The 27,508-nt window shown below is 48.2% G+C and overlaps 1 protein-coding gene across 1 annotated transcript in view; it reads left to right on the top strand.

Annotated features, from left to right (window-relative positions):
- LOC309553570 (venom factor-like) overlaps positions 1-27,508 on the top strand; it is a 424,228-nt gene that overhangs the window by 168,366 nt on the left and 228,354 nt on the right. The window contains exons 21-22 of the mRNA XM_082254842.1: positions 10,872-11,084; positions 26,404-26,470. Coding sequence (XP_082110968.1) covers positions 10,872-11,084; positions 26,404-26,470 — 280 coding nt within the window. The remainder of the gene's footprint in view (positions 1-10,871; positions 11,085-26,403; positions 26,471-27,508) is intronic.

Here is a 27,508-nt window from a genome sequence, read left to right as displayed (position 1 = left end):
ACCTACTGTTTGGTTGATTTTAAAGGACTTTTCCTTTTTAATTATATGGACCTTTTATCATCAATTCTAAGCGCTACAATTTTATGCTTTTTAATAGCGAATATTCGTTCACTTTTTTCACAAAACTGGGTGGGCTCAGGGCACAGTGCTCTGCGCCCCGATCCCACCCTTTTTTATTTATAAATTCAATGTTTATTAAAGAGGTAATAGGCATACAGCATATTCAATAGCAGTGGTACATGTCCGAAAACAGTAGACAAGCAGAGAACAACGCAGGAGGTAATATAAAAAACATAACTCAGGACAAGTGATCCCACAGTGATAAATATTTAAGGCAAGATCAAAGAGCCAACTTCAGGGCATAGGCCCTCCGGAAAGGTCACAACCCCAACCCCCGCCGGCATCTATCAAATGGCCGGCCTGTGGAGACAGAGAGGAACCGATCCGATGGCCCGCCCAGCTCGTAAAAACCGAGAGGTAGGTAAGTTACGTATGCCCTGGGGGAAGGAGATCCTCAAAAGAGAGGAAGCACTAAAACAGGAAAAGGAAGGAGAGAATACAGTGCAGAGGAGGGGAAGGGTGTGGAGAAAGGCGGCAGAAAGCGCTAAAGAGAGGGGTAGAAGGGGAAGGTGCAGAGGGGGGATGGCCACCCGGCCTGCCAACATCCATCTAGGCGATCAAGGTTTTATATTCAACGGAGAAACTGAACTCATGCCAGTAGAACCATCTTTTGAGGAACTTCTCTCTGGTGCCCCTGTCGGCCGCAACAAGGTCTTCCATCTCATTAATATATGCCACTTTACGTAGCCACATTGCTACCGTGGGAGGTTGTGCCTGTTTCCAGAGTAGAGGGATACAGCTCTTAGCCGCTGTAAACAAGAGCGGCAAGATCGATTTCCGATAGGAAGACCGCGGAAAGCTATTGTGGTGGAGGAGGAAGAGAGCAGGACTCAAAGTGAGGGTATTTAACCCGTGAACTTCTGCGAAATTCGCATTACCTCACTCCAAACGGGTTGCAGACCTTTGCAAGACCAGAAAACGTGGAGGAGGGAACCTACCTCCTCCCCACAGCGCCAGCAGAGAGCCGAACATGAAGGGAACATCTTATGCAGTCTAGCTGGGGTGTAATACCACCTGGTCAAAAACGTATAGCCGGCCTCTTGATACTTGGAGCACGGTGAAGTCCTATAGGTGAAATAGAAAATACGCTCCACCTGGTGGTCCAACAGAGAGAGCCCCAGGTCCTTTTCCCACCGAGTCAGGTACAGGGGCCTGAAGGACGGGTCAGAACCTGATAGAAGACAATAGAGCAGAGATATGGTGTGGCGCAATGGAGAGTCCGATGAACAGAGATCCTCAAAAGGAGTAAGGCGTCTAGTAAACAAGGTTGCCGGTGGCAGGGATTGCAGGAAGTGAGCCAACTGTATCTTTTGCCAAAACGACAAAGGAGCTATCAGAAAAGAGAGTTTGTCGAGAGATCCAATGACCACAGACAATGAAGTGCCTAGCCTGGTGGCGGCCGTTAGTCTTCAGGGCGCAAAAACCCGGGTCACTCAGGCCCAGGGTGAAGGCATGGTTGTCGAGCACCGGAAACAAAGGGGAAGGCAAGGTCGCAATTGGGCCCTCTCCACATAACCTGCGTCTCAACCTCAGAGTGGCTCCTATGGTCGGGTGATCCGAGGCCATGCGTGGTAGGGTAGAGGCGCCCCAGAATAGTGATTCCGGAGGAGAAGCACCGAAGCTCCGTTCAGTGCGCACCCACTGTTTCAGAGATCTATGCACATGCCAGTCCAGAATCCTGGCCAAGTGACAGGATGCATAATATAGCGATGCGTCTGGGAAGGCCATGCCGCCATCCAGTTTGGGCATGCGAAGAACCTTCAGCGACAAACAGGGGGAGCTCCTGAGCCATAGAAATCTACGGAAGGCCTCATTTATTTTCCGAAGGAAGGCCTGGGGGACAAAAATAGGAAGGGCTTGCAGCACATAAAGCAAGTGGGGCATAACATTCATTTTGATGATGTTACAGCGCCCGAACCATGAAAACATTCCCTTCTGCCATCCCTCCAAATCCTTCCGAATACGCGCTAGAAGGGGAGGGAAGTTGCATTCGAAGATGCGGTCAGGACAGGCGGGGAGAAAAATGCCCAGATATTTAATATGCGAGGAACTCCACTTAAAGGGGAAGTCCCTCTGGAGAAGGGTAATTAAAGTTGAGGGCATTGCGACCGGGAGGGCTTCAGATTTCTGGTGATTGATTTTATACGAATATAGCTCTTCATAATTGCGAAACTCCCACATAAGATTAGGCAGGGAAAGAAGGGGCTTGGACAAGAAGAAGAGAAGGTCGTCCGCATAAGCCGCTACCTTCGGGGTGAGCGATGGTGAGACCCAAATCCCTCCGATATCAGTATTCGCCCTAATCAACCTCAAGAAGGGCTCGAGGGTCAGAACGAAAATCTGCGGGGAGAGAGGGCAGCCCTGCCGTGTCCCGTTGAAGATTTCCAAAGGGCCGGAGAGCAAGCCAATGATCTTAACACACACCGACGGGTGGGAATAAATTGCCCCAGTACAATATGTCTCATGGTCTCCATAAGGAAAGCCCAATTTACCCGATCAAACGCCTTTTCGGCGTCCGTCGAGAGAAGCAGCATGGGGATCCGTCGGGCACACGCCAGGTGCAGCAGGTCAATAGCCTTCGTGGTGTTGTCCCTCGCTTCCCGAGAGGGCACAAAGCCCACTTGATCATCTTCTACCAATAGCGGGAGCAGAGGAGCCAGGCGAGAGGCCAGAATCTTGGTGAATAGGTTTAAATCCACATTAAGGAGCGAGATAGGCCTGTAGCTCTGGCAAAGGAGGGGATCCTTACCCTCCTTCGTTATCACGGTGATGTGTGCGCAAAGTGAATCCACCGGGAACTCCGCCCCGGAGCCCGTCGCGTTATATGCGGCGAGGAAATGGGGAGCCAGAATACCCTCAAAACATTTATAATAGGTCAGGGAGAAGCCATCAGGCCCAGGTGCTTTGCCACTCTGAGATCCCGCCAATGCCCTCGAGAGCTCGTCAGGGTGAAGCGGCTCATCCAATCGTTCCAAGGCCTCTTCAGGAAGACCGGGAAGCCCGGAGGTCTGCAAGTACCGCTGGATTTTATATCCTCCGTGGCGTGAACTCTTCGGCGCGACGATGCGAGAATTTCTGGGATAAAAGTCTGTGCCCGCTGTTGCCGCAATGCGCGTGCGAGGATCTTGCCACACTTATTCCCGTGCTCATAGAACACTCGTTTGCATTTGGCCAACGAAGCCTTCGCTCTGAAGAGGGCCAAGGAGCGCAACTGGTCACGAAGAAGAGTAAGTTCCTGGAGGGCAGATTGTGCCAGCGTCTGTTTATGGGTGGCCTCCAATGAAGCAATTCGCTGCAGAAGATCTTGCACCTGTTGAGCTCGATCACGTTTGCGTTGAGATCCCAGTTTAATCAGGATCCCGCGCATGTAGCTCTTGTGAGCCTCCCACACCATCAGAGGAGGACTGTCCGGAAGGGCATTTGACGCAAAGAACCCCCCAAGTTTGACCTGAAGCTCCTCCAGGAGCCTGGGATCCAGAAGGAGGCCGTCATTAAGTCGCCACTGCCATTGACGCACCTCCGGGGTGCGTAGGTCGATCTCAAAGACCACAGGCGCATGGTCTGAGACAGTTATGGATCCAATAGATGCCGATACGACACGTGCCAGCAGGGCCTGCGGAACCAGGAAATAGTCAATGCGTGAGTAGGAGTCATGGGGGGAGGAGTAAAAAGTGTAATCTCTAGTGGTCGGGTGGAGCACCCGCCAAGCATCAACTAGATGAAACGCATGAAAGCTCTTCTTAAGTCGCTTCAGTGCCGAGAAGGAAATGTGGGAAGCGCCTCGGGAGGCGTCCAGTATCGGGTCCAGAACAAAATTAAGGTCGCCTCCAAGGAGAACCTGACCTTCCATAAAATCGTGCAGTTTGGAAAACATAGATTCAAGGAACGGGACCCGTTCCGTATTGGGCAGATAGAGATTGACTAGGGTAACTAACACAGAGCCCAGGCGACCCTTCACAAACAGAGCCCTGCCCATCTCATCACTCCACGAGTCTAAGCGCGTCCAGGGGGTTTGATTACTGATCAAAATGCTAACCCCTCTAGATCTGGAATCAGGCGTGCAGCTGTGGTAGACAGTAGGAAATTGCCTGCCACCCAACGCAGGGAGTTTGGCAGCTTTGAAATGGGTCTCCTGCAGGAAGCCAACATGGGCCCAGAGGCGATGGAGGTCAGTCAGAACAATAGAACGCTTTTCCGGGGTATTAAGCCCCTTTTACGTTCAGCGAGACCAGGCGGAGAGGAGTGGCCATCACCACCCAGGGGGTAGGGGAGAGAGAGGGAAAGGGGAAAAAAAAAAAAAAAGGGGGGGTGGAGGTCAAGAATGGAGGCAGTAGAAGAAGAAGAGCACAGGGAGAAGTGGGGAAAGGGGATAGAGAACCAAGATACTAGAGTGCCAACGGCACAGTGAGAACTAGTCTCAATTCACTCAGGGTTCCAGACCCACCACCCAGAGTCCGAGTGGGGCGTGGAGAACCCAGGTAAAGAAAAACCCTATGGGGGGAACGGGGAAGGCCACACCGAAAAGAGGACGGTGACCGCCCCCGTCCATCCCAGTTCGACCTAGGAGGTGGTGATGAGTAAGCGTCGAAAAAGAAAAGGAACAATCAGTTAGGAACAATGGAGGAAGCATAGCCATCTGGAGGCGGGGAACAAAATATGACTGGCAAGAAACACAATTTAAAAAAGTGATACAATCAACAAAACAGTCAAAAGCAGGAGAGGACGATCCAAAGCGCCGGCCCCCAGGGAAGCATCCCCCGACAGACCATAACGGCCCTGAGGACCGCAGCCCCAGAAGCCCCTGCCAAGGACCCCCCCCGATGGCACCAAGGGTCGCAGCAAGGAATATGGCCCCGGGCATAGGAACAGGGGGAGTGGGGAGAGGGAGGGAGGGGAGGGGGAAGGGACTGGGGAAAGAAGGTGGAGGAAGGAACACGAGGGACGAGGGATAGGGAGGGAGATGAAAGGAAAGAGAGGGGAAGGAGGGTGAAGAGAGGGAGGAAGGACAGGAGGGGGGGGAAAGGGGTGAGGGGGTGATGGGGTGGGGCGTGGGAGAGGGAGAGGAGGCGAGGAGAGGAGGAGTGATGGGAGAAGGGGGAAAGGGGGGGAAGGGAAGGAGGGAGGAAGGGGAAGGGAAGGGGGAATGAAGGAAGGAAGAAGGGGAGGGGAGGGGAAGGGGAGGGAAGGGAGGGGAGGGAAGGGGAGGGGAGGGGGGAGATGGGGAGGGGGAAGATGGGGGGCCCAATATTGCCTCCAGCCCAAAGCACACAGCACAGCTACAAAAAATATGACAGTGCAATAGACATATAACTTCTAATATAGCAAAAGAGAAGGGCAGCCCCACATGCAGTATAAAGCTTGGAAACAGGTGCCACTAATAGCAGCAAGTCCATCCCCGGCAATACAAGACAATATACAATCCCTCCCAAGCGCCAGGTACCTCCCGGACCGAGGCATAGCCGGCAGATCAGCACAAGACCCCCTTGGGCACACTGGAGAGGACCCACCGCGAGAGCCAGCCTCCCCCCCCACCGCACCGCCACCAGATGTAACTACAGGGCAGCCGCCGCGGGAGGGTGAAGGCGAGGACTACAGCCAGCGGAGTCACAGCCCAGTGCCCCGGTCGAGCAGGTAGAGCGCAACATATGCCCGCTAACGTAACACCGCCACGACAGTCAGCATCAAGTCCCCCAGGCGGAGACAGCGAGGAGCTACAGTCCAGGGCATGTAAAGCTTCAGAGACCAGTTCGCCATGTCTCATCAAAGCCCAAGTCCTCAAAGCAGCCCAGCATATCCCTCCCTCCTCCCAGAGTCCGTCCGAAAAGGGAAAACCCTAGCAGGTGAGACCCAGGGCAGGAAGAGGGCAGCCGGGAGGGATGGCCGTGCAGGGCAGCCACCAGCCAGAGCGGTAGCCAGCGAAAGGGGGGCACTTGGTGAATAGCGCGGTCCAGCAGCAGACAGGGGGTAGGAGCGGGAGGCAAGACAAGGAGGCATCAGTCCAGCGGGATATGGAAGGGGGCCAAGCATCAACAGACGAGCACGGGAAAGCACCATGGTCAGTAGCGTGCAGGGGGCGATGGGCAGTGGGCTAACCGGAGACATCAAAGACCAGGACCGTGGAAAGGGTAAGAGTCAGGGAAGGAGGGAGCCATATTCACAAACCCCGGCATTAGGTCTTGGGTGCAGTGATCTCTGGGCCTCGCGACTGCGGAGGCGGACCACGGCTCTGCCGGCGCTGTCGGCAGGGAAGAGGAGAGTTCAAGCCACGGGGACCCGGTCACGGTCTGGAAGCAGGGCCAGCCAGTCTGGAAGCTCCATCCGTGCGATGCCCAGAAACTCACATAAAGCCGGAAGATCCGCATGCCTGCGGAGCACAAAGGATGATCCGTTCTTCCGCAGATTCAACTGCAGGGGGAATCCCCACCGATAGGTGATCTCAGGAGCCCGGAGTCTTTCCAACAGCGGTTTGAGCATCGCTCGGCATTGCAGGGTGCCTCCTGCCACATCAGGGAATATTTGGATTAGAGAGCCATCGAAATCAATGGGGCCCTTGGACCAGGCCTCCCGGAGCACCCTCTCTTTCACCGAGTATCGGTGCAGGCAGCAGATGACGTCCCTGGGCCTATCTGGATCAGTGGGCCGCGCCCCCAGGGCCCGATGGACCAGATCGAATTCCAGGTTGGCCACAGGATCCAGGGGAAGGACACGGGACAGCACAGCTCGCACAGTTTCCGCCAGATCCTCCGGCCCAGTTGCCTCAGGTATGCCCCGGAGCCGTAAGTTGTTGCGACGGCTCCGGTTCTCAATGTCCTCCATTCTAAGCTGATGTGCGGCAAGGACCTCAGTGTGGGCGATCTAGGTCTGCTCCAGCCGGGAAATCCTGGTTTGCAACGCTCCGACCACAGACTCACCCGCCGTCACACGTCCCTCCAGGAAGGCCACCTCAGCGCCCAGCTGCTGGAAGTCCCGCCGGTGCTGTTCCGCCAGTGGCGTAGCGTGGGTTGTCAGCGCCCGGGGCAAGACAAGTAATTTGCGCCCCCTAACCTGCAGACTTTTAGCACTCCCTGAGTCCCTTCATACAATAGTACTGACCAGCCTGATTCCTATACTGACCTACCAGTCCACTATGCTAACATACCTGATTCCTGTACTGGCCACGACACTGACCCTTACACTGACCCACCTGATTCCTACCTGCCCACTTCACTACACTGCCCACTACACTGACCATTAAACTACACTAAACTGTCTACTACACTACACTGTTCACTACAGTGTCCACTACACTACCCACTACACTGCCCATTACACTACACTGTCCACTACACTACACTTTCCAATACACTACACTGTCCACTATACTACCCACTACACTACACTGTCCACTACACTATTCTGACTACTACACTACACTGACCACTACACTACACTGTCCACTGCACTACACTGTCCACTACACCACACCACCTGATTCCTACCTGCCCACTTCACTACACTGCCCACTACACTGAACATTAAACTACACTAAACTGTCTACTACACTACACTGTTCACTACAGTGTCCACTACACTACCCACTACACTGCCCATTACACTACACTGTCCACTACACTACACTTTCCAATACACTACACTGTCCACTATACTACCCACTACACTACACTGTCCACTACACTATTCTGACTACTACACTACACTGACCACTACACTACACTGACCACTACACTACACTGTCCACTACACTGACCACTACACTACATTGTCCACTACACTACCCTAACCACTATATTGTCCACTAAACTACACTACCCTACACTGTCCACTACACTACATCACACTTTCCAATATTCTACACTGTCCACTATACTACCCACTACACTACATTGTCCCCTATACTGACCATTACATTACACTACCCACTACACTACACTAACCACTACACTACACTGACCACTACACTACACTAACCACTACACTGTCCACTACACTACCCACTACACTACCCACTACACGTCACTGTCCACTACACTACACACTACACTGTCCACTACACTACACTGCCCACTACACTACTCTGCCCACTACCCACTACACTACCCTGTCCACTACACTACACTGCCCACTACACTACACTACACTGCCCACTACACTACTCTGCCCACTACCCACTACACTACCCACTACACTACACTGACCATTCCACTACACTACCCTGTCCACTACACTACACTGTCCACTACACTACCCACTACACTACCCTGTCCACTACACTACACTGCCCACTACACTACACTACCCACTACACTACACTGCCCACTACACTACACTGCTCACTACACTACACTACCCTGTCCACTACACTACACTGCCCACTACACAACACTACCCACTACACTACACTGCCAACTACACTACACTACACTACCCTGTCCACTACACTACACTGCCCACTACACTACACTACCCACTACACTACACTGCCCACTACACTACACTGCCCACTACACTACACTACACTACACTACCCTGTCCACTACACTACTACTACCCACTAAACTACACTACACTGTTAACTATGCCTCATCCCCAGGCTGTGTCTAGTCCTGCAGCCAGCAAAATGACTTACCTGTTTTCATGATCCATCCGCTCTGCCACATGGTGAAGACGAGCCCTTACAGGGGGTGGGGCGGGAGGATTGTGAGAGCTTAGAGGAGGCGGGACGGACGGAGACACATGCAGAGCTGACTTAGAAGACAGCGAGGAGGGCTCCAGAAGCGAGGCGGGGCTCTGCCACTGGCCAGCCCTGCTGCCGCACATGACAATGTTGGCCCAATCACAGGGCGCCGGCCGGCTATTGTTTAGCCTGAAGATGGCGGCGGATGGAGTGACACGCTAGGAAGAATTTTTAAAGTTTGCTAGAGTGACATTGGTGCGGGATGCGCCCCCCCAAATGTTGCGCCCGGTGCGGCCGGCCCCCCCTGCACCCCCCACGCTACGCCACTGTGTTCCGCCACCTGGGCCATTATCGCCTCCATGTCCGCTTTTGTGGGAAGGGCCCTGAGGAGAGTCCAGATGTCCTGAATGCCTCCTAGCTGAGCAGGTATGTTCGTAGCAGCCATGGGGGAGGCAGCAAGGAGCTTAGGGGAGCTCTGTGTAGGTGAGGAGGCAGCTATTGGGCCTAGTCCCCCACGCGGCGTCAGAGTCAGGGCCCGCGGCGAAGAGGTGGCGGAATCCGGGAAGAAGGCGCGGATCGGGGTCACCGAGGTGGTCTTCGAGGAAGAGGCTGTTGCAGGCTTGGTTCCCCTCTTCCTGCGGATGCTCATAGCAGCGATAAAGAGCAGTTAATGGTCGACTAGGGAGGCCGGAGAGCGGGAGCACCAAGAAAGAGCGTCCTCACACCGCCATGTCCAAGCCACGCCCCCCCACCCTTTTTTTAACCACTTCAATATCAGGCACTTTTACCCCGTTCCTGCTCAGGCCAATTTTCAGCTTTTAGCGCTGTTGCATTTTGAATGACAATTGCGTGGTCATGCAAAACTGTACCTAAACCAAATTTATGTCATTTTTTTCCCACAAATAGAGCTTTCTTTTGGTGGTATTTGATCACCGCAAGGTTTTTTCTTTTTTGCTAAACAAATAAAAAAAATGAAAAGTTTGAAAAAAAAAAACGTTTTTTTTGTTTGTGTTATACAATTTTGTAAATAGATACGTTTTTCCTGCACTGATGAGCAGTGATAAGGCTGCACTGACAGGCACTGATGGGGTGGAACTGATGGGATGGCACTAATATGCAGCACTGATAGGCAGCACTGATGGGCACTGATAGGTAGCACTGATATGCAGCATTGGTGGGCACTGATAGGCGGCACTGCTGGGCACTGATAGGCGGCATTGATGGGCACTGATGAGCACTGATAGGTGTCACTGATGAGCACTGATAGGTGGCACTGATAGGCAGCACTGATGGGCACTGATGGGCGGCACTGATGGGCACTAATGGGCACTGATAGGCGGCACTGGTGGGCAATAATGGGCAGAACTGATGGGGAGGGCGCTGGTGGGCAGCACTGATGGGGAGGGCACTGGTGGGCTCCCTGAGCCCTGATTTTCATCCCTGGTGGCCATGGTGGGCACCCCTGGGGTCATGGGTGGGCATCCCTAGTGGTTCTAGTGGCACCCCCCCAAGGGTCTGCTCTGGTAATCAATGATCTGATTATCAGTGCAGACCCCCCCTGTCAGGAAAGCCGCAGATCGGCTCTCCTCTACTCGTGCCTGTCAGGCATGAACTAAGGAAAGACGATCAACGACTCTTCCTGTGTACTATGTGACCAGCTGTGATTGGACACAGCTGGTCACATGGTAAAGAGCCTACATGGATAGGGGGGGGCAGCGCCCCTGCACCCCCAATGGACGGGCTGCCACTGCTTTTTACAATTTTTGGATACAGCAAAGAAGGATTGTATTCCTTGTCTGGGTTTTACCGAAGTTAGGGGCACTGTTAGAGAGGATTCCTGTCTTGTTGACAATAGTTTCAAACAAGGTTCATGACTAAGCAGAAGATCAGTTCAGGAGAAAGACATCAAGAAAAAACCAGAAGCAACTAGCAGTAACACAGACACCTTTGATCACACACTCACTGAAGGTCCTGAAACCAATTTAAGCACTACTAATTATGGCCAGGTGTGCAGCTGCAGCATTACCAAACCACTATGCTAAATATTATTCATTTACTGTATATCTTTATCTTCCAGGTGCGAGTGACCCTGACTTACAACCCAAAACTCTGCAGCCTTTCCACACCTGCAAGGAAGTATACCACAGATGTCACAGTCAAAGCAAGTTCAACTCTCACAGTCCCATTAGTCATTGTCCCTCTCGAGGTTGGAATGCATGATGTGGAGGTGAAGGCGGCAGTCTTTGGAGGATTTGTGTCTGATGGAGTCAGGAAACCGCTGAAGGTCGTGGTGAGTAAAAGTGTTTGATACAAGCTTTTTATACACGCTCTACAAGAGATTACCAATAAAAGAAATGAAAACCCATTAGGCTATAAAACTACCTGAGGAAATACCTGCTGTGGACGAAGAGGCTGATGCAAACTTACAGTGGAATGGGATGTGTTTATTAGAAAATAACTTTTAGTCAACCATGAGTTTGACCGGAACCCAATCTGTTATCAGTTAGTCATTTGGGCAAACGAATGGCTAAATTTGACTGGTTCACCTTAATCTCCAACTACTGAACACGGAAATGTTTCCATTTGGTGGCATTATAACTACCATCAGTAAATTACACCTTCCAGCTGCCCGTGGGATTGTTCCAAACTGTAAACAAACCAGAGAGCATCCTGGGTGACATTATTGACCAAAAATTTTCACTATCATATTGGATCAATGATGTCAGCCATTTTCCTCTGCAAGTTTGTTGACATTCAGCAGGTAGCAGGTGAGCTGTAATTTGCAACAAGAGTCTAGTCGTAGGGATCATTAATGCGTAGCTATTTGTGCCAGTGGGTTGTCAGGATGTCATTCATCGTGACTGACAATGGACCTACATTGCTGAACTACATGATTGGCGTTGGATTTACATTGGGGGCAATGTTTAATTATTTATTTTGTTTACAAATGACTTTTACTATGGAGTCCATGTGTAAGTTAATATTTAAATTTTTGTTTCGTAAATGAGTAACAGGCCCCACTCTCATTTACCTAGAAGAGAAAAATTAACATTTGAGGCCCCCTTTATTTTAAAGGAGCCTTCTTTATTACAATAATTCCTAGCCCTCGCATACCCCACATCTACTGGGCCATGAGGCCCTTAGGGCTCATTTACTCTTGCTTCGACTTCAACACACATTAAAGCACCTATGGCTTCAACATGCTTTTTTTATTTGTTTTTGATACTTCAGTGATGCTTCGATGACACTTTCATGCTTCAATTATGCTTTTTTGAAGCTTTTATAAAATGCGGCAAATGCCCTGTGTTAAAACTTGGTGTGACGGTACTCACCGTCACTGGGAGTGAAAGACAGATATTTAATGGACACAGAGAAAATGGTTTGAATAACTTCAAATGGGAGAGTAATATCAACAATATCTCTCAAGAAATATGAAAATTGAATCCCACTTTACACTATGAGACCTATAGCCTGTTGCCATGAAGTCTGTGACTCCTAAATAATCAAAGCAATGCTTAAATGTGTATTCCATGTACTTCAATGTAGGAGATGGACAGCCTGTCACTGGCAGGCTCTCCCTATTGTCTGTCTATTGAGGTGGGATGAGGATTGTGTTAGGTCTGTCTGTTCCATTGTTAAATGTTATTGACCTCACATTGTTTATGTCCAGATGGCTAGATAATTAGTTAAGGTTAATCCTATTTCTGTATGCAATGTCATCTGCATATGATAATGTAATCAGGCAACCCCTGACCTGTGTGTGGTAATCTGATCAGGAGGGGGGGGTCCATGCTGTATATAAATTCTGTGTGACTGTTCAATAAACAGAGATTCCAGTATAAGCTAAGTTGTCAGCTAGCTTTGTATGGGGCAGCTGGGAAAATCTGATATCTATGTTCATGACTGGGAGGAAGCCGTATACTGACGGAAGTGTGGTTTGAGGTTCTGTTACATTGGTAGCAGTGGTGGGATGCTTCCTGCAGTCTGGGACATCCAAACCTCCACCAGGATCCAAGGTTCAGATAGGAGAAGAGGAGTGGTACAGATATCAGCTGCTATGGAAGAGGAATTCGGAAGGAGGTTGCAAAAGATGCGGATACAGCACAGGGGACCAGTGTGAGAGAAGGTCCTGCTAGGATGGCATGTGTGACGGTACTAACCGTCACTATGAGGTAAAGACAGATAAGTAATGGTTTGGATTGCTTAAATATTTGTCAGCAAAATCTTCATATAGAAATATGAAGATGTAATACCACCTTACACAGTGTATTCAATGCTTGGCTGTGAGAAAGACACAAAGACTTTCATTCGCAGACTTCCCTATTGTTTGTGTATTGGGAGGGAATGTGTATTGTGAGGAAGTTTACCTGTCTGTTTCATTGTTAAATGTTAATGACCTCACATTGTTCTGTCCAGATGGCTAGATAATTAGTTTAGTCCCTGTATACACTTTCATCTGTATATGCTTCTGTAATCAGCCAGAGGGGAGGGATTGTGTACACTGTATGAGAGTGTAAAACTGTTCCTATTGGATTGTGAATATCACGTCAAGTCTTCAACAAGGTCCATCTGGGTGGTAACCTTGTGGGTGAAAACTGTATATAAGTCTTGTTCAATAAAGTTGTTCAAGAGTTAGTTCACCCTCAATCTAGAGTCTTGTCTCTTATTGGGGGAATCTGCTGCAAGGGATTGCTATGGTCCTCCATACACCCTTAGAGAATCACTAAGCTCTTGTAAGAGCTTGTGTAAGAGCTTGTGTAAGAGCTTGTTTGTGCTGCACTCTCTGGGGAAAGGAGGTGCACCCACAGGAACCTGGAGCCTTGTCGTAGGTCCAGGGTGGGTAGGAGATTGCGAGACCCTAACCAAGCTGCGGCGGTTCATGGGGTCTGAAGTGGTTACGGTGTCTGGTGGAGTGCTTGGAGCCCCTCGGTAAGCACTAGGAGCATCTGTCAATGGAGGTGCCTGGTAGGGGTGCCCTGTTCCGTTACATTGGTGGCAAGCGGTGGGATGGCATCCTAGTGTGAGGAGAAGCAGCTCGGAGACACCGGTAACGTTATGGAGCGAGCTAACACTCGTGCAGCGTCCCCATATGAGGAGGAGTTTCTCTGGAGGTTGCAGCAACACTTGGTCCAACAGGATGGGCCTGTATCAGAGGAAGCCATATTGGACTGGAGAGATTTCACTCGAAAGGAAATGTGGTATGAGGCGTTAGAGGATGTGCAGTGGAGGCGGAGAGAGAACCTTCCCAGCTAAGAACAGCGGTTCCAGGTATACGTTGCCCTGCGGTTACCTTTCCTAGGAGAGCAACCCCTGGATGAGTGGGTGATGGAGCTGTGGAACCTGATTTGGAAGTTGTGGCTGAATGAAGCTTACCGGGCACTAAAGTGGTACGCCACCAGCCATGACCACTGGATGGCTGACGACAATATGCCGGAAGGTGAGGACTATAGTGGCCCAGGCTTGCTGTGGGAGGCCTTTGAGGAGAGGGACTTTGGATGTCCAGCAGAGTTTCGACGCTGGGAAATCCAAGACACCAGGGAAGCCCTACTGGGTCTCCCCAAAGCGGAAGACCTGGGGTCAGACCTGATTCATCTGGTCAGAATGGAGTGGGAACTGGAGCAGGACTACCAACGCCTGCTCTGCTCCGTTCCACCCCAATCTACCCTGCAAGCAGAGTCCTGGGTGGCAGATCCAGACCCACAACCCTTCAGTTGGAGAGACAGTACAGACTGGTGGTACTTGGAAGACCCATCGATGGCAGGTGGAGATGGGACCGAGGTCTCTCTACCGGCCCTACAGGGAGGCTGGGCAGCCGGCCCAGGTCCCCAGCTACAGCAGGAGTTACAGGGAGCCGAAGGTGTCGTCCTTCCTTCCAAGCAGCAGTGTACCTTCCAGGGAGAGGATACAACTAATCCTTCTCCCCAACCACAGGGAGACAACAGCCCTGACCCCAATGGTACAGATGGGACCGCAGTCTCTGCACCAGACCTACAGGGATGTTGGACGGCCGGTCCAGATCCCCAACCTGCCCCACAGGAATACCAGGAGGAGGAGGTAGGCGATCCCTTCTCTCTAGAGCAGACCCCCAACCAGGTCCTGGGGGTATTATTCGCCAACCCCAACCCAGCAGAAGAGCTGACAACAGGGCAGAGTGTTACCGACCTCTGCCCAGCACCCGCAAAAGCTACAGTCTTCACTTGTACACCCCAGGGAGACAACAGACCTGATCCCAATGGTGCAGATGGGACTGCAGTCTCTGCACCAGACCTACAGGGATGCTGGGTGGCCGGTCCAGATCCCCAACCTACCCCCAATGAATACAAGGAGGAGGAGGTAAGTGATCCCTCCTCTCTACAGCAGACCCCCAACCAGGTTCTGGGGGTAGTATTCGCAAAACCCAACCCAGCAGAAGAGCTGGCAACAGGGCAGAGTGCTACCAACCTCTGACCAGCACCCGCAAAAGCTACAGTCTTCATTTGTACACTCCAGGGATGCTGGACAGTCGGCCCAGATCCCCAACAGCCTGACGAAGTGAGCCCCACCACCTTGTCTTTTCTTCAGCGGCTTAAAGGACTCCCAGGAGAAGGGCCAGTCCACACTTATGCCCAGCAGCTGGTATGTTCTGTGAGAGAGGAAGAGGTTGGATGGGTGAGTAACACTGTTTTCCAGACAATTTGTTTGGGGTACTGGGTGGGTGCAGACATTGGGAGGGCCTGTGGAGCACAGCCTACCTTAGAGAGTTTGGAAAGTTCCTCTATCAGCCTACTAGGCTCCTCTTATGTTTAAATCACCCTGTGTCTCTTAGGGACACAGGGTGCCCAAGAGGCCCAGTCTGGCCTGCCCAAACCAGACTTTCACAGACTGATCGGCTATGAGAGCTCCATGCGCCTTGCCAAGACAAACTTACAAACTATGTGGAACTTTGTCAAGGAAGCTGCCATGATGGATGGACTCTTTGGGACTTGTTACCCGACTAACTCAGGCACAGACCGATTGGAGGTCTGGTACCTGGTTCGTCTACCTTTGGGGGGAAGATATGTGACGGTACTAACCGTCACTATGAGGGAAAGACAGATAAGTAATGGTTTTGATTGCTTAAATATTTGTCAGCAAAATCTTCATATAGAAATATGAAGATTTAATACCACCTTACACAGTGTATTCCATGCTTTGCTGTGAGAGAGACACAAAGACTTTCATTCGCAGACTTCCCTATTTGTGTATTGGGAGAGAATGTGTATTGTGATGAAGTTTACCTGTCTGTTTCATTGTTAAATGTTAATGACCTCACATTGTTCTGTCCAGATGGCTAGATAATTAGTTTAGTCCCTGTATACACTTTCATCTTTATATGCTTCTGTAATCAGCCAGAGGGGAGGGATTGTGTACACTGTATGCGAGTGTAAAACTGTTCCTATTGGATTGTGAACATCACGTCAAGTCTTCAACAAGGTCCGTCTGGGTGGTAACCTTGTGGGTGAAAACTGTATATAAGTCTTGTTCAATAAAGTTGTTCAAAAGTTAGTTCACCCTCAATCTAGAGCCTTGTCTCTTATTGGGGGAATCTGCTGCAAGGGATTGCTATGGTCCTCCATACTCCCTTAGAGAATCACTAAGCTCTTGTAAGAGCTTGTGTAAGAGCTTGTTCGTGCTGCACTCTCTGGGGAAAGGAGGTTCACCCACAGGAACCTGGAGCCTTGTCGTAGGTCCAGGGTGGGTAGGAGATTGCGAGACCCTAACCAAGCTGCGGCGGTTCGTGGCGTCTGAAGTGGTTACGGTGTCTGGTGGAGTGCTTGGAGCCCCTCGGGAAGCACTAGGAGCATCTGTCAACAGAGGTGCCTGGTCGGGGTGCCCTGTTCCGTTACAGCATGATTCAATCCATTTGGAACTCGGGGAGGAAGCGCTAGGAAAGGTACTGGTCGCAGTACGAAGTTCGAATGGTGTTTTTGGGGAGATACCTGCACAAGGAATATAAAGCTGAGTTAAGCAGGCTGATCCAGGTGGAGATGCGGTTGGACGAGAGCTATAGAGCTGATATGTAACCCAAGTGTGCCCATGGACAGTGGACGACAGCCCAACAGAAAGCTTTTGCTACGGTGGCCTGGGGCTGTTATTAGAGAGGCTGTCTGAGGACCCCGACTTTGGGAGCGATTTGGAGTGGCGTTTGGAGGAAATCTTGCAATACAGAGAACAGATGCTGAATGTCTTGGAAGTGCACTGGGCACTGGAAGATTTGGAATTTCTAGCTAATCAGGAATGGGAGCTGGAGATCGCCTACAGGCGGTGGCTAGACTCTGCTCAGCACCAGGCCTGTGCTCCCCTTGCCTGGGAATATCCAGAAGTACCCAGGAAGATGTGTGCAAGGCAACTGACTTTTCAGTTTACTTTCCTGCAGAACAGCTGGCATCAGGGCCTAACATCACTGAGCGCTGCTCAATACCAACAGCAGCTTCAGCCTCCTTCAGAGAAGAGGCCCAGGGTGAGAAGGTGATGATCATTTCCCAACAGTTAGCCAGAGCAGATAATGTGGAGTCCCCTGCAGAAGTGCTGGCAACAGGGCAGAGTGCTACTGCTACCTACCTCTGCCCAGCTACCGCAACCGCTACAGAGTCCCAGGAAGCTGGGGAAATGGGCCCCTCGCCCCAGCGACAAGCTGAAGAAGTGAAGCTTCTACACCCAGCTGAAGCGCTGGCAGCCGGACAGAGAGTCAACAACCTCTGCCCAACACCTGTGGCAGTTCCGGAGGCCCAGGGTGAGAAGGGAGAGGAGGTTGTTGTCCTCCCTCCCCAACAGTCAGTCAGAGCCGAAGAAACTGTCATTTCCTCCCAGCCAGGATTTGTGCATCTGGGAGACAGTACCATGGAGAAAGGTTGTCCCAACTGCCAGATGAGAGTAAGGAAGATGGAGCAGCAGATTTCCCTTCCCAGCAGCAGACGGTGCCCCAGAATGATGACACCAACCCAGCAGAAGAGCTGGCAACAGAGTAGAGTGCAGCTGGCCTCTGCCCTCAATGTACAAAAGATGAAGTTCCTGTGGTAGTGGATGGGACTGCGGTCTTCACCTCTATATCCCAGGGATACTGAGCAGTCGGCCCAGGTCCCCAACAGCATGAGGGTGTGAGCCAAGCCAGCCTGTCTTCTCTCCAGCAGCTGAAAGGACTCCAGGGAGAAGGGCCAGTCCACGCTTCTCCCCCGCAGCAGGTATGTTCTACGAGAGAGGCAGAGGTTGGCTGGGTGAGTAATGCTCCGTTCGGGACAATTTGCTTGGGGTACTGTGTGGGTACAGACATTGGGGGACTGGAACTACAGACTACCTTCAAAGTCAACCCGTTTGGGGTCTCCTCCTGTGTTAGTCTCCTTCCGAAAGGGGAGAGATGTGACGTGAGTCACTTTGGTTGGGGGGCCCGTGGAACACCGCTTACTTTAGAGAGGTTGGGAAATACCTCTCTTAGCCCCCTAAGACACAGGGTGACCAAGAAACCCAGTCTGGCCTGCCCAAACAAATCTTCCACAGACTGATTGGCTATAAAAGCTCCATGCACCCTGCCGAGACAAACTTACAAACTATGTGGAACTTTGTCAAGGAATCTGCCATGATGGATTGACTCTTTGGGACTTGTTACCCAACTAACTCAGGCACAGACCGATTGGAGATCTGGTACCTGGTTAGTCTACCTTTGGGGGGAGGATATGTGACGGTACTCACCGTCACTGGGAGTGAAAGACAGATACTTAATGGACTCTGAGAAATTGGTTTGGATAACTTCAAATGGGAGAGTAATATTTATCAACAATATCTCTCAAGAAATATGAAGATTTAATCCCACTTTACACTGTGAGACCTATAGCCTGTTGCCATGAAGTCTGCGACTCCTAAATAATCAAAGCAATGCTTAGATGTGTATTCCATGTACTTCAATGTAGGAGACAGACAGACTGTCACCGGGAGGCTCTCCCTATTGTCTGTCTATTGAGGTGGGATGAGGATTGTGTTAAGTCTGTCTCTTCCATTGTTAAATGTTAATCACCTCTTATTGTTTCTGTCCAGATGGCTAGATAATTAGTTCAGGGGGTCCACGCTGTATATAAATTCTGTGTGACTGTTCAATAAACAGAGATTCCAGTACAAGCTAAGTTGTCAGCTAGCTTTGTATGGGGTGGCTGGGAAAATCTGATATCTATTTTCACGACTGGGAGGAAGCCGTATACTGACGGAAGTCCACATGTACTGTGTAGGTTGAGGTTCCTTTACACTTGGCAAATGTCATGTGTTGGTTTTTTATTTGTTTTAAAGGGGCCCAGTAGAATCCCAGCTCAGTAGTACCCCCACTCAGCAGATCCCCAGCTCATTAGTAATCCTGTTTAGCAGAACCCTAGCTTATTAGTACCCTCGTTCAGCAGATCCCCAGGTTATTATTACCTTTGTTTAGCAGATCCCCTGCTCAGTAGTACTCCCAGCTCTGTTGATGCTCCTCTCAGTAGTATCCACAGATTTGTTTATCCTCCACTCAGTAGTAATCCCCAGCTCTGCTGATCCCCTGCTCAGTAGTAACCTCCAGCCTTGCTGATCTGCAACTTAGTAGTAACCCCAGTTCTACTGATTCCCCTCTCTCTCTCTGGCCCCCACTCACCTTCCCTTATATCGCTCCCAAGCTGCACACCATGGGTGACATTGCTAGTTTCTCCTGTCCCAAGACCTTGCTGATCCTCTTCTGCTCAGTGCTCTCTCTCTCCGGTCTCTGCTCACTTTCCACTATAGCGTTCCCATGTTGCACACAATGTAAGGCGTGTGCTAGTTTCTCCACTCTGGTCCAGACCCCGCTCACCTTCCTGCTGCTCTATGCTGCACACCAGATGTGATGTGAACTTCTAGAATATATAAACATGAACAAGAAGTGACTGCTAAATGGTGTCTTTCTGGTTCACTTGGTTTCGCAGTGCATCCTGGGATATTTCATACCTGCAATAAATCCAAAACAAAGCAAAGCTAAAGTTGAATGAAAGAATCTCAAAAGCTTCAGGTGCTGTAAGCGTGGAGTTCAAGCCGTTTTTGTGTTTATTAAAAGTCAGTAGCTACAAAAAGTGTAGTTGCTGACTTTTAATTAATACGCACTCACCTGTCCCACGATTCAGCAATGCAGCCGCTAGAAGCCTCGCTTCTCTTCCTCTTTTCTTTGTGGCGCTGGCATCACTGTGTAGGCACCCGACTGTGACAGCTTGCGGCCTCACAGCCAGGTGCGCACTGCGCATGCGCAGCGTGTCGTGAATGACCGGCAATCTTCTGGGAAGATTGCAGGGAGGGAGGGGGAGAGGAGAACTCCATAGTATGCATCCGGTCAAAATTACGAGGTTTGTATATCAATGCTAGAAGCCTGGCCAACAAGATGGGAGAGCTGGAGCTGCTAATGATAAGGAGGACTTAGATTTTGTGGGGATTACAGAGACTTGGTTTGACAGCTCTCATGATTGGCTGGCGACCATTCAGGGGTATTCCCTTTATCGCAGAGATAGAGAAGATAAAAAAAGGGGGAGGGGTGTGTCTGTATATTAAGAACAGTGTACAGGTAAATATGAGGGATGATATTAATAATGGAGCTATGGATGAGGTAGAATCCCTATGGGTAGAACTTCAAAGGGAAGGCACTATGGGGAAAGTAATATTAGGCGTATGCTATAGGCCCCCAAACCAGAGGGAGGAGGGGGAGGCGGACCTCCTTTCACAGATTGGATTGGCAGCAAGGATGGGAAATCTAATTATAATGGGGGACTTTAATTATCCAGATATAGACTGGGCAGAAGGAACCGCGCATTCATCCAAGGCTCGGCATTTCCTAAATGTTTTGCAGGACAGTTTCATGGGTCAGAGGGTGAACGCACTGACAAGAAACAATGCGGTACTAGTCCTACTGATTACCAACAATACAGACCTGCTCACGGATATAGAAATACGGGCAACTTAGGAAACAGTGAACATAGGTCAATTAGTTTCAGTATTAATTATATTAATAGGAAACACAAGGGTAATATAAGGACACTGAATTTCAAAAGGGCCAACTTCCCTAAACTGCACTCTTTGCTAAACAATATCAAATGGGATAGAACCCTGGGAACAAAGAACACGGAGGAAAAATGGGAGTGCTTCAAGAGCATACTAAACAAAGGGATTGGCCAGTGCATTCCAAAGGGAAATAAATTTAAAAGAGCAAAACTAAACCCTGGGTGGCTAAACTCCAACATAAAAATGCATATTAATACTAAAGAAAAGGCCTAAAAAAAAATACAAGGCTGAGGGGTCATTGGCAGCATTCAAGCATTACAAAGAGTGCAATAAGAAATGTAAAGGTAAAATCAAGGCGGCTAAAATAGAACACAAGAGACATATAGAGAAAGAGAGTAAATAAAACCCTAAGAAATTATTTAAGTATATAAATAGTAAGAAAGCGATTCCAGAACACATTGGCCCCAGAAAAGACGACGAAGGGAATCTGGCCACAGAGGACAGAGAGAAGGCGAAAGTGTTAAATAATTTCTTCTCTTCAGTCTTCACAAAATAGTTGGGGGGTTACACTAACCCAGCTTGTAATGATAAATTAAATAATACACCTCAGGAAGTACCCCCATGGCTAACAGAAGATAGACTTAGAAGTAAACTAGAGAAACTTAACATAAATAAATCACCGGGACCGGATGGCTTGCTTCCGAGGCTTCTTAAAGAGCTCAGCCAGGTGATAGCCTGACCATTATTCTTGATCTCTAAGGATTGTCTACTGACGGGTATGTTGCCAGCTGATTGGAAAAAAGCCAATGTGGTACCAATATTTAAAAAAGACCTGAGAAACTATAGGCCAGTCAGCCTAAAATCAGTAGTCTTCAAAATTTTGGAGGGGATGTTAAGAGTTTAAGAGACTACATACAAGACTTTAGTAATGAAAATGGTATTATTAGTAGTAATCAGCATGGATTCATGAAAAATCCTTCTTGCCAGACCAATCTATTAACCTTCAACGATGAAGTGAGTTGCCATCTAGATAAAGGAAGGCCTGTGGATGTGGTGTATCTGGAATTTGCAAAGGCATTTGACACAGTTCCCCACAGACGCTTTCTGTACAAACTAAGGTACATAGGTATGGACCATAGGGTGAGTACCTGGACAGAGCACTGGCTCCAGGGGAGAGTCCAGAGGGTGGTGATAAATGGGGAGTACTCGGATTGGGCGGGTGTGGAAAGTGGGGTCCCCCCAAGGTTCTGTCCTGGGACCAATCCTGTTTAATTTATTCATAAGCGATGTAGAGGAGGGGATATTCAGCGCAATCTCGGTATTTGCGGATGATACAAACTAAGCATCTGCTATGCAGGATGTGAAATTCTTACAAGCAGACCTGCACAAAATAATGGGGTGGGCAACTACATGGCAGATGAGGTTTAATGTTGAAAAATGTAAAGTAATGCACTTGGGCATCAGAAACACGAAAGCAAGCTACTCACTGTGGGGGGGGGGGGGGGGGCTCTGGATGAATCTAAGATGGAAAAGGACCTGGAGGTACTTGTAGACAACAGGCTTGGCAGTCGCATGCAATGCCAAGCCGCTGCCATCAAAGCCAACAAAATATTGGCATGTATAAAAAAGGGGATTCACTCCAGAAATAAAGAGATTATTCTCCCACTTTACAAGACTCTGGTCTGGCCACATCTGGAGTATTCCGTCCAGTTATGGGCACTGGTCCTGAGATGGGATGTGCTGGAACTGGAGAGAGTCCAGAGAAGGGCAACAAAAATAATTAGGGGAATGGGAGGACAGTAGCTATGAGGAAAGACTACAAGCATTGAACTTATTCTCTCTGGAGAAGAGACACTTGAGAGGGGATATGATATTATCAATGTACAAATACTGTACTGGCGACCCTAGCATAAGGAACAAACTTTTCAGAGAAAGGGAATACAATAAGACATTTAGGCCACTCACTAAAACTAGAGGAAAAACAGTTTAACCTTAAAATACGTGAGAGGTTCTTCACTGTCAGAGCAGTAAGGATGTGGAATTCTCTTCCACAAGCAGTAGTATCAGCAGGGAGCATCGATAGTTTAAAAAAACGATTAGATGGGCACCTTAAAGACCGCAACATAAAGGTGTATACAATGTACGGTTAACAGCAAACACACACACACATCATAGGTTGAACTGGATGGACTGATGTCTTTTTTCAACCTCACAAACTCTGTATGTAACTATGTAACTTCTGCTTGAGCCACCTAGGCAGCCTGATCAGAAGAGGGAGCTGGTATCTTTAAATTTAGGTACCCGCTCCCCCCCCCCAAAAAATAAAATGACATACCAAATATGGCATCAGGAGTCCTTAAAGCGGAATTTCCACTTTTGGGTGTAACTCCGCTTTAACATGGAAACAAGGTGCCTTGCCAGGGGGTAGTAAATAAACACACAGACACTCAAAGTAGGTCATTTATTAAAACAAAAGTAAAAAATAAACTTTGTCCTTTGATGTAAATCCAAAAACAATCATATTATCCATCAATAAAGAACCTTAGCCAAACATAATTAATGATGCCCAGAGGACACGCCAACCTAGGCCAGGATGAATTAATCTTGCCTCCAACCCCCCAGCAAGGTTATCCCCCACTGAGGGCATGTGGCCTGGAATATCCCAGGAGGGAAGGGGAGCCCCCTTTTCTGGCCAGACATGCTGCACACCTAGGTAAGAGTATGATATGGACTTTTGGGGTACCACATGCCAATCTTTTGGTTTTTGTTATTGTTTTTTTCTTGTGCTCTCCCTCTATATCCATAACAGCCCCTTATCCACTAAATAAGGGTCTGATATAGATATTGAGGCAGACCCCACACTGTTTTTTTTTTTTTTTTTTTCAATAATAATTAAATTCTTAAATGGACAATACACATTGTTTACAAAACATGTGTACTTTGCTATTAAAAGAAATGTTGTTGGGCCCCCCACTAAATCATTACCAGGGATAATAAGGATCTCATATAGAGGTTGGGGTGAGGAACCTACTGGTTAGGGTAAGTGCTTAGCACAAGAAATGGTTCCTTGTTGGTAGGAACTGAGTAAAGGACAGTAAGGGTCTCCTTTTGTGGGCCAGTGCAACAGGGTTATACAAAATTTTGCCACCCCTCTAACAGAGGCTGTCCTCCGGTAACACTACTGTAAATCACACTACAGTAAGCTGTATTGATAGTACATCAGTATGCTGCAATGTTCTGCCATTATAAGTGCTTAAATTCTGAACCTTTATCATAAAACTGCTACAGTGCTAACACCCTGAGTGTGTATGGTCCCTCCTGAGAGAGTCCCTTGTCGAGGCCCTGCCTAAAAACCACTCCTTTGCCAATCTGTGAAAAGTGATCCACTGCAGGTCACTTTTCAAAGAGAACCCCAAGTGTAAATGAATGTTAGGGGGAAAATACTGCGCTTCAAGGATATTAGGTCTACTCAATAAAATCACAATATATATATATACTGTTGTTAATGTGTAAACCAAAGATTAGATGAATAAATAAAATAATTACAATATCACTCTGTGTAAAATTAAGTCTTCCGAATATGCATAAATAATAAATATTAAAACAATAATAAATAGTTCAACAAGGTGCACAGTGACTTTAGTGCCATGTTAATAAATATAAAGTGTATGTACAGTATTAAACAATGGTGTTGTGCAATGATGCCAACCTTCAAAGAAGTTATTAACTAAATATAAAGTGCATAAATAGTAGTGCAATTAATCAATGCTGTGCAATACTGTGAACTACAAAAAAATTATTAAATCAATATACAGTGCCTAAATAGTGTAGTGCACAAATGCCAATCATAAAGTAGGAGTATATAAATTAATCAAAGTGCTAATGCTGATAAAAAAAATCTCTTTAAACGGTGTTCATTTTATAAGCTGAATTAAAGTCCATATATTCTGATTTCAAATAGATCAAATTTTCCAAAGTGCTTCAGTGCTATAAACGTGTGGTATTGTCCCAGTAAAAGTCCTGTATCCACTTATACACATTTTTAATACGTGAGTGCTGGTGTTCTTCAGTGTTTTGCCACTTCTAGTGTGCAAACCGCTCACCTTACTGCTGTAGATAATACGCTTTTGGCCTCTTTCACACGGGTGTTCCGTATGTCCGTATATCACCCCATCCGTTTGCGGGTGATATACGGACATAATGCATGTCAATGGGATTGCGGATGTCAGCGGTGTCCGCTGACATCCGATTTGCGTCTTTTCAGTTCTGTTCCGTTTTTTGGAACGGAACAGAACCCTATTTTTCTTCCATTTAAAAAACGGAAAGGAGGCAAAATCGGATGTCAGCGGTGTCATCTGCTGACATCCGCAATCCCATAGACATACATTATGTTCGTATATCATCCACAAACGAATGGGATGATATGCGGACATACGGACCAGATGACACAAGTGTCATCCATGTCCATAAAAAAAAAATGCCGGAGCGGATCGCATTACGGTCCGCTCCGTGTGAAAGAGGCCTTAGAATTATTTCCAGTGTGATTGCTCCACTCTCTGCAGGACTATGGGTACATTTCTCCAATCCTCTAGGGTACTGCGGGATATTGCCTGGATGTCCTGTATTGCACTATCCTTGCATCTGCCTCACAGCTTTACTATGTTCTCAAAAAAGATTGGGCCATCATGGTGTACTATGCTCAGGTTTTATCAATAAAAGGTATAGTGGTAACTTGCAATTAAAACCGCAACAGTCTGCTCATATATTTCCGCCGTGGGACTAGTTTGAATGCCCCGTACGTCACTTCCAGTGTGCGCACACTGGAAGTGACGTAGTAGAAGTTTATTAGGTGCGCACACGGGAAGTGATGTACGGGACATTCAAACAAGTTGGAAATATACGAGCAGACTGTTGCGGTTTTAATTGTAAGTTATCACTATACCTTTTATTGATAAAACTTGAGCATAGTACACGATGATGGCCCAATCTTTTTTGAGAACATAGTAAAGCTGCGAGGCAGATGCAAGGATGGTGCGATACAGGACATCCAGGCAATATCCCGCAGTACCCCAGAGGATTGGAGAAATGTACCCATAGTCCTGCAGAGAGTGGAGCAATCACACTGGAAATAATACTAAAGCGTATTATCTACCGCTGTAAGGTGAGCAGTTTGCACACCTAGAAGTGGCAAAACACTGAAGAGCACCAGCACTCACGTATTAAAAAGGTGTATTAGAGGATACAGGACTTTTACCTGGACAATACCACATGTTTATAGCACTGAAGCACTTTGGAAAATGTGATCTATTTGAAATCAGATTATATGGACTTTAATTTAGCTTAAACAATGAACACTGTTTAAAGAGATTTTTTTCAGCACTAGCACTTTGATTAATTTATACACTCCTACTTTGTAATTGACATTTGTACTCTATTTATGCACTGTATATTGATTTAATAATTTAATTATTAATAAAGTAGTTGCTTTTTAAATGTAAGGCCCTATCTTTCAGAGGCAAGCAAATCTTGAATTTATGTTCTCCATACTGTCTTTATTTTCTGTTTTATTCTAAGACAGTTATCACCTGCTTTTAAATATCCTTTTATTTTAGCCTGAAGGAGTTCGTAAAGTGGAAAACATACTGTCTGAAGACTTGGAGCCAGAGCGCAAAGGCAGAAGTAAGTGCAACAATTTGAACCCTTTGGCCACCGGAAAAAAAAAAGAAAGTACAATAATCGCTGAAAGATTCAGGTCAGTTTTTTGTACAGCACCTTATGAGCCCCGAAAACTCATATAATAAAAATTGACCAGTGAGGCCATGGAGTCACCAGATCTGCCTTTTCCCAGCTCATTATGAACCCATTGTAATGAGCAGGGTCACTAACCAATAGTGATGAGCCGAACACCCCCCCGGTTCCGTTCGCACTAGAACACCGCGAACAGAGGAAAAGTTTGTTCGTACAAACAAACCCCATTGAAGTCTATGGGACTCGAATCTCAAAAATCAAATGGCCTTATTTTGAAGGCTTAAATGCAAGTTATTGCCCCAAAAAAGTGTATGGGGGTCCAGGTCCTGACCTGGGGAACATGTAGCAATAAAAAAAAGTTTTTAAAAACGATCATTTTTAAAGGAGCACTGATATACTGATTTTAATGAGGCTTAAAGTGAAACTATAAAAATGAAAAATTCCTTCAAATATCATGCCTGGGGGGTCCCCTGAATGTGCCTGTAAAGTAGTGCATCTCTACGATGTATGTAGCCTGCTGCAGCTATATTGACATTTCTAAAGCAAAAAATGTCATATACAAATATACATACAAATTTCAAACCACATGTACTTGTCATACGGGTGCAGAAAAATTGGGCCTTGCTTGTTGATGGTGCCTGAACACCGTAACCCCTCACAGTTACTCTTGCTGGGTGCAGGAATAGGACCTGCTGGTAAGAATGCCATGCAAATTTGAAATCGCATGTGTTATACAAATGCCAAAAATTGGGCCTTTGCCGTATGTGGTGCCTGAACACCATAACCAAGACCTAGCAGTTACTCTTGCTTGGTGCAGGAATGGGACCTGCTGGTAAGAATGCCATGCAAATTTGAAATCGCATGTGCTATACAAGTGCCAAAAATTGGGCCTTTGTGGAAGGTGGTGCCTGAACTCCGTAACCAAGGCCTCACAGTTACTCTTGCTTGGTGCAGGAATGGGACCTGCTG

Source organism: Pelophylax lessonae (genome assembly GCF_965119305.1).
Source record: "Pelophylax lessonae genome assembly, chromosome: 4".
Classification (NCBI taxonomy): domain Eukaryota; kingdom Metazoa; phylum Chordata; class Amphibia; order Anura; family Ranidae; genus Pelophylax; species Pelophylax lessonae.
The sequence above is the reverse complement of the archived record's forward strand: the minus strand, read 5'-3'. Positions and strand labels throughout refer to the sequence as shown.